Below are 13,276 nucleotides of genomic sequence, written 5' to 3' on the forward strand. Positions count from 1 at the left end.
AACAAGTCTGACTTACAACATGGAATATAATTGTCTGAATTGATCATATGAAAGCTGATATCCAAGATACACAATAGTTGTTTACTGTACACGTCACTGGTCATACAGAGATGACTGTGTGGGTTTAGCTCACTGTACTTTCCCCCTCTTGTGGATGTAAGAGCCTTCATATTATATCTATTTCTAGTTCACTCCTCAGTGCTCTGTTCATTCACTACAGGTTATTTTTCAGGTCAGATGCTGCCACCTACAGGATCATCTGAGCATGTGGCCGGTCCGGATGGACTTATTGTTCCATTTATTAAACTACACTTTAACTGTTTAAACACACTTTTAATCTGCTCAGTTAAAAGGTGTGACCATCATCTTCTGTTTACTTACCAAGATGGTTCAAATATAAAAAAAAACCTGTGCATGAACAATACACAGCTGTGGCTATGGTAATATACAGTAGCCATTCTCCAATTTATTTAATTTAGGATATTTTAAAGTGTTTCAGGAAGAACAGGTGACTTCTCCATAACCTAGACTGTACTGCAACGATGCGTTGACACATTACAAAGTGTGTACACTAATGCCGAGCACCCACAGGGCCTGTCTGAGCACGTGTTCACTCATGTGAGCAAACACTTATGCAAACTATTACAAATACCCACACGCAAAATGTACTGTACTCACAGGTCACTGAAATGCAGCCCACACTGCAAACACAAAGCGCCCAGGAGAACGTGTAGGAAGGCAAAAGCAAAAAAGACAAAAAAAAAAAAAAAAAACTGAGGGAGAAAATAAAGAAACTACTCACTACTGAACCCCACCCTGCTCTGATCCAGCTAAAGAATGAGAGCAGAGAGAGGGCAAAAGAAAAAGACAGTGAGTAGGAGAGGACAGAGGAGACAGGACAGGACACGACGACTATAAAAACACAAGACCCTGAATAAACGAGGAAAGAGCGGTAAAAGTCACAAGTTTCCACTTCATGAATTCTTGCTGTAATTTATGACCCAGAGCAAAGAGCAGACAGACAACCACAGAGAGACACTCTGAAAGGCTCTGGGTGACAACAAAAGGATAGCTGATGTATTTTTCAGCTGCACACAGCTGTGTTTGACCTGCAACACAGGAAAACAGGCCCAGGGGACGGCGCTGTATTTACCTGCTGTGGGTTGTTGGGCATGTATGGCAGCATGGTGGACACGTGGAACATGACCTCATAGCCTTGGTAGGTGGTGTACAGGGAGTGGGTGCCCGTGGAATCCGCTGCATAGAGGAGGAGGAGGAGGAGATTTTAATGTCATGTCAGTTCTTAACTACAGACGATGCGGAGTCCAAACACAGATATTTTAGTCAGGGATCATGTCGAGACTGTCCCTGTGATTTTTCTCAAGCTATGCTATAACACTGCTGGTTAAAGTCATGGATTTTACTGTAGGCATCTTTTACAGTACATAAACTTCTATTCATGACGGGACTGTTACAGAAACAGCCACAACGCTCTCACTCCTGGTTGAACAGCTGAAAAGATAAGATATTAAGCAAAAAGTGGTGTTTTCTGTTTTCTCACGGGTTGCATCAGTAAAGGATTTTAAAATGTATTTTATTGTTGAGGACTTAATTAATTACAATCGTGAATGCAGGGGATGCTCACTCCCTCTTCTCTCTAGTAAATATCCCAATAGATTTCCCATCAGTTTCCTCACTACACATAAGGAGGTGAGTGTTATAATTGTGAGTGTAGGAGCTATTTGTTCCTGTGCCCTGAACTGCCAGAGGAGAAAAAATCATCTTCACAGACTGATCTGGTATGAGAAGGATCTCCTTGACAAGTGCAGGTTTTATTTCTCTAAGAGGCTACAGGAGATGAATACTGATAAAAACCCATCTACTACTGTGGGTTTAAGGTGAACAAGATGTGCATGCTTTACTCAGTGCTGCTGTGGTCTTTATGTTAATTCAGTTTGGACATGTGTAATCAGGTCTGATCTTCTCAGATTCCTGTTGTGACTTTTAGATCAGAGCAACTCAGGTGCTCACTCTGAGTGACCAATGTCAACAATGAGCAGCCCTTACTCTTTGTGTCGAGCTGTGCGGCATATTTGGTGAAGCCTTTGAGCAGCACCTGCTCCCCCAGCAGCTCCAGGAAGGCAGAGAAAGCAGAGGAAGCCTCCTCATTGTTGTACATCTCCTCCTCTGTGCTCTGGCCTGCACGGCACAGCAGAACACCCACCTTGTGCTTCTGGCTTAACTGCAAGGCAGCAAAGAGATAACATTAACATAACACGCTCGCAGGAAAAACACATACAGCTAGAACACAGAAACGCTGAAGCTCGTGCTTCTAATGAAGCTGAACGTCAAAGTTGATTTACTAACACCGTATCTCAAATTTCTGACACACTGACACATGTTATTATATATAAAGCAGCTGTACAAAAAACAATAAGCTTACTGTTGGCAAAACACCTCCACCTTGCACTTCACCCTCCATTAAACAAGAGGTGAGATAAGACGGCTAAACACTAAAGCTCTTACAGTTACACACTTGTGCTCAAACACACCACACCCTGCTTCACACAGCTTTCACTTCCATCAGCACAAATTTGCACTTTACACTAAATCAGTTATACAGGTTTCAGACAGTTTTATCCACACTATGTGAGCACAGCACCACTTTATCTGTTTGTATCTTTACCTTTGCGATCACGGCGACCAGTGTGATTTACAGGTGAACTTTCTGTATTTTGCCCAAGGACAATCTGAATGGAGGTATTGTTGCTGCTGGGCTCAACTGTTCAGTTTCATGTTTTACTGCACAGGCCCCAAAACAAAATGCAAACATCACAGGCACGGATCTTACCCCCTGTTCGTCCAGTTTAAGAAGCTGCTCTGTGACTTTGGGTGTGCTGAGTGCCAGCCTCAAACAGGACACGTTGAGCTCGGGGACAACCTGCTCCAGGACCTCTTTAAGCGGCAGACCCCGAACCGTGCCGTGTCTTCCCGTAGATGCCACAGAATCCTCTAAAATGGAGCCTCGCAGGGTCACCAACTGTGTGTGGGAAAAGAACAAGAAATGTTTGGACTAGAAACATTACAATTTAACAGACTCATTCTTTTGAGTGATTTTTTTTCTGCAATCACTTCACAAGTAAAAATGGTGTTTGAGCAGTGACAGTACAATATATTCACTTAAGGCTAGGGATGTAACGATACCAAAACCTCATGGTACAATACTGCCACGATAAAACGTCTGCGATACGATATTTATCACAATGTTAATCATGAAGAAATAAGATTTTTTAAAAAGCCCCTTACTAAATAATAAATCTGTTTTTTTATAATGTATATAAAAGATATTGAATCAGTCAGTAGCAGTCTTTATGAAATAAAGTAAAATATTATATTAATGCAGTAGCTGTCTGCAGTTTGTAAAACAAACAAACAAAAAACAAAACAAGTCACACTCCCAGCGTAACATCAGTGTTTTAGTGTCCCCTAGGCACGTTTTACTTTTCCAGTTTGGTGGCTGTGCCGACCAGTGTCGGGTTCTCAGTACTGGACAAGTTGAAGTTTATAGTAACAAAGTTGTACTGGTTCCTGTCTTTCTTCACTGAAAGGTCAGAGGTCAGAAAAAAGGAGGGTGGATGATTAGATAGTATTGCTACTCATTATAGTGCATTCTGAAGCTACACCTTTTCTCTGCTTCACACGCCCACACACACACACACACACACACAGTGAAAGCGCCCTTTGTGGAGGGATTTAGCTCCGGCAGTACTGTGAATTAATATTCTGCTCAGTATTGTGCTGCTCCCTGGTGAGGGGAAACTGACCTGCTTCAAAACAGTGAGATTATAATAACCTCAGATACAACAGGGAGGACAGGACTGCTCCTTCACACTCACAATTTAGCTCCGACACACACACACACACACACACACACACTCACTCACAGGTTCATTAAAAATGCATGGTAGACTCTGGAGCTGGCAGGGACCAGAGAGAGAGAGCGGAGCCTCAGAGACTCGGGTCTGCCTCAGAGAAATCAAACCTGACTGGCACACAGCTGAAGCTCTGGAGCTGTCGTTTCAGCTCGTCAGCTTCTGTGCGACAGAGCAGCGAGCGACTAAGACATGCTGAGCAGCAGTGTCAGAGGGGGAGTGTGAGTGCATGAATGTGTGATGGAGGGAGGAAGCGGAAGTCTCTCCCCCTTGCTGCGTCAGCACTGCTGCACAGTATTAAATGACAGACTAAAGGGAGGTGGATATTTGAGAGCAGCTGTGGCCTGAGAGGGAGAGAATAAACTGAGCAATCAATTTGGCTTTGTCAGTGTGGGAACGGTAAGCCTTGATGTGTTAGCTGTGTGACTTCTGTGTACTCAGATGGCAGAGACACTCCATTGTTGCAGCAGGGCTAAAGTGACGAGGCCAGGCAGCCATGTAAAGCAGCTACAAACAACACTGTACCAGCCACACAGAGGAATACATTCAGGATAGGACTGCATGAACACAATGAACCGAGGCAAACTCTGCTGTTTGAGTGGCTCTGATGGTTCTATTTATAAAATATTAAGTACATTAAAATAAAGAGACTAACTAAAGCAGACTAACATAATTAGAGAAACAATTTGTCAAGTAGTGACAGAAAATTGATCTGCAGCTATTGTGATAACCAGTACTTTTTTTTTTTTAAGTAAACTGCCCAGAATTTCTGGATCCAGCTTCTCAAATGTAAACATTTTAAGGTTTATCACTTCCTGGTTTTTGATTGTTGGTCAAACAAGCAGAAATGTAAAGACATTACTTTCAAGTCTGGCAAACATTTGTCACTATTTTCTAATTAACCAGTAATGAAAACAACCATTAACTGAAGCCCTGCACACAGTATTTTCTAAAATTATGTCTGTCAGGCAATGAAGTCAGTGAAGAAAACTCTCTTGAAGTAATTGACCCATCAGTGTCTGAACAAATCTCAACTGAGTGTCCGTTATCATCAGCTCATCATTTAATACACTAGAATTATCTGATTCGTCAAAGTGGTACCGTTTGCTCGGTATGCTCCCTGTGAGAGCAGGCCACACGCCTTGGGCAGAGCAGCCACAGTGTTTGGCTTTTGGCTTAGCTGTGCTGAGATGGGGCAGGTGGAATTTTCCACTGGTAGAGAAGAGAGGGGGCGAGCTGAGGCCTGGGGGGAAGTCATAATCGGGGCAGAGAGGGTGAGAAGAGTCACAGGTGGGGACGCAAAGGGAGGGCTGCATACAAGGAATTTACTTGTGCGTGCACACTCTCACTGACTCATCACTCAGAAATCCCCCTGTGACAAAAACACAAACAGCAGGCTGTACATACCTCGTTCGTTCTGATGATGAGGCGGTACTGGTATTGGTCTTTCAGGTCTTTGGTGTCTTCCAGTTTTTCCCTGCGAATGCTCAAGGCCACTGGACCCAGCTTATCATCTGTCCCAAAGTAGTTTGAGTGCTCTAATGAAGGACAGGAAGAGGGAGACAATAGGTATTTCTTTTAACCACATCTGTACGTGAGCTCAGATACATCAAACAATGAGGAAGGATGGGTTGAGTATTTTTAGATGATGGACCTAAAAATGCTTAATACCAGCACTGATACAAGATCTAATGTTTAAAACAACAGTCAAGTCATTACTGACTCATTTTTTAAAGCAAAATTTCACAAACTTCCCTGGTTCCAGCTTCTCGAATGCAAATATGTACTAGTGCTGCCCTGAATGGCAACTTTTGGGCTCCAAGATATTTGGTGGTTAATAATCGGTGAATATTCAAATATTCAGGGGGATTTAATGGGCTGACACTGTGCAGCGGCTAATAAAAGTACCTCTTCGCCCATTTGACAGTTATTTGGGTTAAAAAACAAAACAAAAAGCTAATGAAAGTAACTATGCAATATTTAATTTAAAAGATGGACAGTCGCCAGATCTTAGCCTTCTATGATGAGCACACTGAATCTGGATTTCGAAGTGTTGATCAGACAGAACAAGCCACTGGACAACATCACTGCCACCTCGGGGAAACTGATGAATCTTTTTACACTATTTTCTGACTTTTTACAAACTAAACTATTTGTCCATTTATTGGGAAAAAGACTGGCAGAGTAACTGAAACTTACCTTAACACTTTTGCCCATGTCCTGGCAAATTTAAAATCAATCAGTAAATACCTCCTAACAAAATGTCCACAGGTGACTAGGCATTCACAGAAGGCTAAGAAACACATTTACAGTAGGTTAGTAGCAAAAATGTACTGAGGTTCGCAGTCCAATGCTAATCTAGTAATCAATACTCAGGTAGTTAATAGGAAGGTAACTGGTAACAAAGAAAGCTGAGGGTTAAAGGACTACAAAGTTGTGTGGTCCCCCCCAACAGATGGACATGTTTCTGACATTGTGCGTGGGAGCTACACTGCAAAAGGAGATCTGATGAAATACAATTCAACTCTTCAGTCTTTTAAATGAAGAAATGAAAGTGTGGTGTCATAAGTCACCAATTAACATTCAGTGGCAGTACTGGCACCACACAACGTATCAACACACTTCACATGCATCCTGCATGTCCTCCTCTAAAGCTCCTAAGCTAAGCCATGCTAATGCCATCGCCACAGGCAGTGTGAGACTCAAAACATAAATTCAAAACACACTCGGCGAAGAATCCGGCTTGACAAGTGTTCCTCCTCTATCCCCCTTTCGGACTGGAATGAACCAGGAAGACGTACATGCTGGCAGACTCGGGCCTGCTTAGCCTCCATGTCCTGTGGTGAAAATGTCAGTTTTTGGATGAGGCTTTCTGACGTGCACGCAGGGCACATGATAGCGCACAGGCACAAACAATCCCAGCAGCGTTGTGGGGGACTGCTAAGCTAGAAACAAGTCAGCAGAAGAACATATTTTTGGAATGCTAACCTTAATCTGTGTGGCCGACAGCTTGTCTCTCACACACACGCATGATTTGCTGGCACACATGTACCCATAACTGCATCAGTCACTAATTAGGGTGCAGCCAGATGATGCCTGCCGAGAGGAAATTTCATCTACAGTGTCTGAGGAGGTGATGTTGATGAGAAATGTCTACATGCGCGCATCAGCCACACACACAACCTTTGTCTCTGAAGATATGTTACTTCTGACACTGAAAACCAGATGTAAAACAAAGCTGCTCTATGTTAAGTGGTACTTGGTATAAGTGGTATAATGCGGAAAGGCAGGTGCTGTATCATCAGCTGAGAGTCTGCCAGCAGTCCAGTGGCAGCTACATGTGTAATAAAAACTCTGGGAGCGTAGCCAGTTTGACCCAAGCTGCTGTTGACAGCTGCAGGATAGCAAGTGGGGAACGTCACTGGGGCAACTCCAGGCCAGATAACGGCATCGACACCGATTCATGTGTTCAAACAACAACAAGGGCCCAAATCAGAAAACTCACTGTGTCTATAAGGGCTGCAACTATTTCATTGCTGATTTATACCACTAAGTGAACTACTGTTTGCATCTGTCAGATATATTTCAAATAATTTTTCCAATGATCTGAATAATCATTTAGTTTAGAGATGCACCAGTTACAACGTTCTTGGTCAATTCCAATTTTCAACCTTTTGAAAGTCTGAGCTGAAAAGTCCAATTTTGGCCAATTTCAATGTTCTTTCTTTCTAAGAACTGTAACTCACAGCATACACCTACATTTTTGTAACTTTTCTTTAGTCTAATGAAATATTAATGCGTAATTTAAAAAACACTATTAAAGTTTTACATTTCTTTCACTCTTTTCTTTTTTTACAAACCTCCGCTTAAAAATGAAGTGCAATATTTGTACTTCTCCAAATATAAACAGGTGCAACAGTTAAAAGAAATGTCTGATACTACTAAGCATACAGTTCTTTTTGAAGTGTGTGTAGTTTGTATTTGCTGTGTTCTACCACGGGTTGGATTCACTAGACAGATGCATGCATTTCATGTGTAGCCAGTAATCCCCCTCTGAATTGCCTTGCATTATTGAAATAAACCTGACTGTCCTACTTAAAGTAACCTCTCATTGAACAAGTGTTTATGAAAATTAATGTTGCTTCTTAGTTTTCATTAACCCCGAGAAACGATGCTGGAGTGAAAAACTTAAAGCACCTATAAACCACAGTTACACTAAATGTGTAATATTGCAAAGCATTACTATTGATAATCAATTTGCTCTTAGTGTGTTTGACTCTTGTTTCAGTGTGTGACATATCACACTCGGTATTACCTTTCTCATTGAAGTAGTCTCTGTAGTATCTGGCCCCCAGGTCCACATGCTCTATGCTGTACAGTTTCAGCCTGTCCAGTCTCGTAACCTGCTGTTCAATAGGCACCTCCAGCACTGAGACGCTGGCGTTGCTCCTCCTCAGCCATCCCCGTCCTCCATCTCCTCCGTCTCCACAGCGCTCTGCTGACGAGCTGAGGAAGCTGATGTTGCGCTCCCCGTGGCCCCCAGTCTCATTGAGGAAATGGGGACAGCAGAGGAGCAGCGGGCTTGAGCTCTGGGCTCCAGGAGGCCCATCGAGAGGGTCCACGCCCAGAGAAGGTGCTGTGGAGCCTGGGTTGAGGCTCAGGGTCAGATCTTCAATGCTGGAGTAAACCGGGTCATTCACAGCTGAGGATCTGGAGCTAGAATGGGGCACTGAAGCAGCTGATGCCCCTGTGGCGGTGTTCCTCCTCTGGGTGGCATAGCCACGCTGAGCCGCCACCTCATGGAGGTCAAACAGGATGCTCTGAGCATCAAAATGGACAAAGCTCTTGGAGCACACCCATGGTCTGTAGGAGGCATCTAAACCTCGCCCTCCCCCGTCCTCAATAGTTTCTCCTTTCCCTCCATCCAGCTCCCCTCTGCTAGAGCTCCGAAGTTTCCTGAACAAAGAGGCGGTGCCCAGCGATGACTCCGTCCCTCCACTTTTCTTCCTCACTCTCTCAGCTCCGTCCTTCCGTCCTAGAACTCTGTCATCCCCACCTGTGGGACCAGTTGAGGACACAGAGGGCAGGGATGTGCTCGGTGGCAAGTCTGGAGCACGCAGTAGCTCCCTGAGGCGTACGGGCACTGAGCTGCGCTGGTCAGGCCTCTCCTGGTGGAACTGACTGAGCATGTCAAAGAAGCTCTGCTCAGGAATGCACTGGATGTCAATAGAGGAGGTGCTGCCATACTCTCTGAACAGGTTCCCCATCCCACCACCTCCACGAACCTCCACCTTGGGGCACAAAGGGGAGAGAATTTCTAGTGAATAAAAAATCTATTATTGGAAAATAAAGTCTGGTTCATTTCAAACAAACTCTCTTGTGTTTGCCTCTTGATGATGTGAAAGCTGCCAATCAAAATCTAATGTGCCTCAAACATCTAGGTCCCCTGAAAAGCTGTGCTTCTAAACAAACAATAGTGATTCAACTCTCATATGAAAATAAACAGGACTTTCTTACAGCAGATATGAGCATGACGTCAAGAGCTAAAGTACCAGAGCACCTTGGAGCTGTAGCTGAATGGACACAGCACATGCAACATATATGGTCTGATTCCATCATAAACCCTCTCTCTTTCTCCCCATGTTTCCTGTCTGCATCTCTGCAACACTTTTTGAATAACAGCAAAAATGCAAAAAAAAATAAAAAGCTAAACCCATTTTCTGACTGTGAACTTTCAAATGAACTTTCAAAATAAAAATAAGTGATATATATCCTGTATATAAGCAGTGTAAGCAAATATTCAACATCACCTGGTAACCATGCTAACATGTATGTGCATCAGCACAACTGAGATTAAAGTATAAGTGAGTTGTGTGTCTTGGCATTTCCCCATTAAACATTATAGTGAACCACAGCAACCACAGTTCCTATGCCTCTCATAATATTCCGGAAAAAAAAAAAGACACCTCATGACAATCACAACTGTCCAATCAGTGAGTTTCTTGCTGATCTGTATAAGTTAATTTATTCTCCTCTTGGTCTGTCTGTAAAAGGTCAGTGTGAAGACGAACTGAAAGGCAACATGTTTTTTCTTGAACCAATTTACAGGTGGAAAAGAGGAACTCAGAGGAAGGCTTAAGGCTCACCTCATTCTCATCCTGTTCGCTCAGCGTCACTTCGCTGATGGAGCGCTGTCTCAATGGTGGGAACGCTCTCAGGATCAAAGGTGAGCCTCTTTCATTGCCAAACCCTCCTACTCTGAACTCTGCATCCTTGGACAGTCGTCGTGGCAACCTGGCAACTCCTCCCCGCACCAGCCCAATGTCGGATGACAAAAATGATGATGAAGCTGTAGTAGAGCAGTCATAGTGATTGCTGCCAGTTTGCCCATTTTCAAGCAGCGATTCCCGGGACTGTGCACGACGTGGAGGCCATTCTGCAATCCGCGCCCGAACACCCATTTTGGGCACAGAAACCCGTGGTTGCATGACCAAGTCTATGGGGCCAGTGGCCGGGTGGCCATTGATGGTGAGACAAAATGGAGTGCGCTGAGGCAATCCTCCTCCATCTCCTCCATCCAGAAGGTCCGAGGAGGTGCAAGTGACCCCTCTGTCTCTGTAGCTGTTCATGGCACCTCAGGAGAGCTCAGGGCCGTGGGGCAGGGGGCGGGCATCCCATGTCAGGAGGGGTTCTAGGGAAGAGGGAGAAGAGGGGCCCCACACACACTCTGCTGATGGTACTACGGCCTGCAGCTCCCAAAAACATTGCTTTTAATTGGCAGGATGGGAAAGACGTTACTGCTCCATGACAGACCAGTTAGGATCAGGACCGGTCCTCTTCTTCTTGGATTAGTTTCTGTCTGTTGCAGATCTGAGAAAATAAAGACACAAGGCAAAACAATCAGTCCAACAAATCAGCATCAGACAATCAAAACATCTAAAAACCAACACACAGCAGATCTGAAATACTGGAACATTTTTAAATCCCAGACCTCACGTGACCCAAATTTTCTCCACAGGCTTAAAGAAAAACTGAGCTCTGGATAAGAAAAGAGCGAATCACTCAACTGTAAAACAATGTAAGACTGATAAGCCAGAGAGAGCGAGAGACAAAATAAGGTGAGGGGATATGACAGAGGATTTCTCCCATTGAGGCTAATCTTCAAAAGCCTGACAAATGATATTATTATCACACACACACTGTGCACTCAAGGCATGTGTGCACTCAAACACTCATATATACCCACTGGACATGAAGGCTGTGACCGCCCATGTACCAAAACCACTGAAACACTTTGGCTAATATTATCAGTGTAGGAAGTAATCCAGATCCAAACAAAGGGAGTACACAGACACGTCATTTGGCAGAGGCCAGCAGTGATGACATCAATTATACACAGTGGTGGAAAGTAACTAAGTAGATTTACTCAAGTACTGCAATTAAGTATAACTTTGAGGTGCAACATTAAATGTGATGTACACAATAATTCAGCAGTATTACAATACAATAATATCATAAATATTTATGTTAAATATGCCCTTTTGAAAACTTTTACTTTTACATGATTAATATGCTTTGAAACTTGGAGTTGAATAGGAACTTCAGGAGAGACAGAGAACGACAAGGGGACAAAGTGACCCAACAGCTGGAGGGGTGATGTAGGGTAACACCAGAAATAGACCGACTGGACAGCCAAGAACGAGCAGTACACTGCTCAGTGAACCACAACCACATACTTTAATATGACAGTCACCCTGCATTAAATCTTAAAGTCCACCACCTTTTGGTAGACATATTTTCTTATGTTTTTATTTTTTTAAAGAGCATCTTATGTCTTTCCTGAGGTTTAACGTGATGACTTTCACAGACAATGTTGTACGTGATCGGCTCAAGGGTACAGAAACACAGCCAGACCATTCTGGGTTCAATTCTCACACACTACGTTTGCCAATCTAAAACGCTAACAGTTTTACAGTGCACACACTGTAAAAACTACTGGCAGACGGAATCACAGTACGCTTTGGTCATAATCAGTCCTAAAACATGCGAGTCAGGGTCTGAATGCTGTGGTAGCTCGGTGTGACATTTTGGGGGGTTCTCATTATGATGTGGTTATGACTCCACTGGGTGACACAGCAAGCAATGACAAAAGGCCAGCATGTGAGGAAGAGGCACAGAGGGAGCTCTGCAGCCTTGTACAAAAACACACTGAGTTTTGTCAAGTCTATTTTTAAATGCATGAGTTCCATTACAAGTGTTTCTGCTGGCTACTCCAAGTTAAACTTAGGACTTGTTAATACCACACAGAATATGGCCAACGTATGATGAATAACCAGGCCTACAATTATTTTTAGTACTTCCCAGCAGCATATAATCATTTTGTTAAAGTCAACACACTTGCCTAGTGTAAAACAATGAGGTTCTACTGCTGCTACTGTAGCCAACAGTAGTGATACAGTAGGTTTGCTACAGCTCTGAAAGTGCAGAGTGAACCTCAGCAGCCTCCTGCGCACACAATCTGCTGTCAGAACTACTCTGTTTTTAGTTAAAAAGATGTATAATGTCTCTCAACAGCCTGAAACTGGATACAAAGATTTTATAGCCAATGTTTCTGCCCACAAAAGGAAACATCCTGATTCACATTCAATGTGGAAAATTAATCACAATCTGTTGTGGAGTAGAAGTTATTTGATTGAGAGATTCTGTAAAATGCCTAAAATGTGCTAAATCCATCCATCTCAGCTGGATCAAGATGCTAGTGTTTCAAATGCTACTCTTCCTCTCTGCTGAATTTCTTTCCCCTCTCCACTTCCTGTCTAATTCCCTCTTAAGGACTCTATGCCTGGATCAAAGCTCCTTTATCTGCACCAGTCTCTCCTCAAATGGCCAAAGTTATTCAAATACCCACAGTACATTTGCTCAGAGGGCAGACATAACTCCTCGGCACATATAACCTTCTCCGGTGTTGGTTATTTCCTTGTCACATTCCAGTACCATGCTATTCCACTGTACACACCTTTTATGCAATCCAAAGGTTTCTGGTTGTGTGCAGAAGGCACTAACTCCCCCACCTCTGTCATATAACCTTCCTGTCAAAGTGTTCACGACTGTAAAACACCTTCCCCTGGTGAACCAGACAAGAGCTTTAAGGAATTACATCCCATGATTCACCCACAAGCAGAAAAACACACACTCACATACAGTGAACAATGTTTAACTGTATAATCATTTGGACTCACATCTGACCACATTAAAATTTAAGAACTTTCACTGATACTGCTGTTACACGCTGGTGTTAAAAAAACCAGGGCAGGCTACACTTGCCTTAAAAGAGGTGGTAAACA

At 43.4% G+C, this 13,276-nt stretch overlaps 1 protein-coding gene across 3 annotated transcripts in view; it reads right to left on the reverse strand.

The window, feature by feature from the left end:
- Window positions 1–13,276, reverse strand: part of sipa1l3 (signal-induced proliferation-associated 1 like 3) — a 78,711-nt gene that overhangs the window by 19,231 nt on the left and 46,204 nt on the right. For all 3 annotated transcript variants that reach the window (XM_020624484.1, XM_020624483.1, XM_020624485.1), the window contains exons 2-7: window positions 10,079–10,802; window positions 8,248–9,223; window positions 5,340–5,470; window positions 2,852–3,040; window positions 2,068–2,242; window positions 1,154–1,257 (exon numbers count right to left, since the gene is read on the reverse strand). In XM_020624484.1, the coding sequence (XP_020480140.1) occupies window positions 1,154–1,257; window positions 2,068–2,242; window positions 2,852–3,040; window positions 5,340–5,470; window positions 8,248–9,223; window positions 10,079–10,561 (2,058 nt within the window). In that variant the 5' untranslated portion in view covers window positions 10,562–10,802. The remainder of the gene's footprint in view (window positions 1–1,153; window positions 1,258–2,067; window positions 2,243–2,851; window positions 3,041–5,339; window positions 5,471–8,247; window positions 9,224–10,078; window positions 10,803–13,276) is intronic.

This window comes from Monopterus albus, unplaced genomic scaffold, assembly GCF_001952655.1.
Source record: "Monopterus albus unplaced genomic scaffold, M_albus_1.0 scaffold328.1, whole genome shotgun sequence".
NCBI classification, from domain to species: Eukaryota; Metazoa; Chordata; class Actinopteri; order Synbranchiformes; family Synbranchidae; genus Monopterus; species Monopterus albus.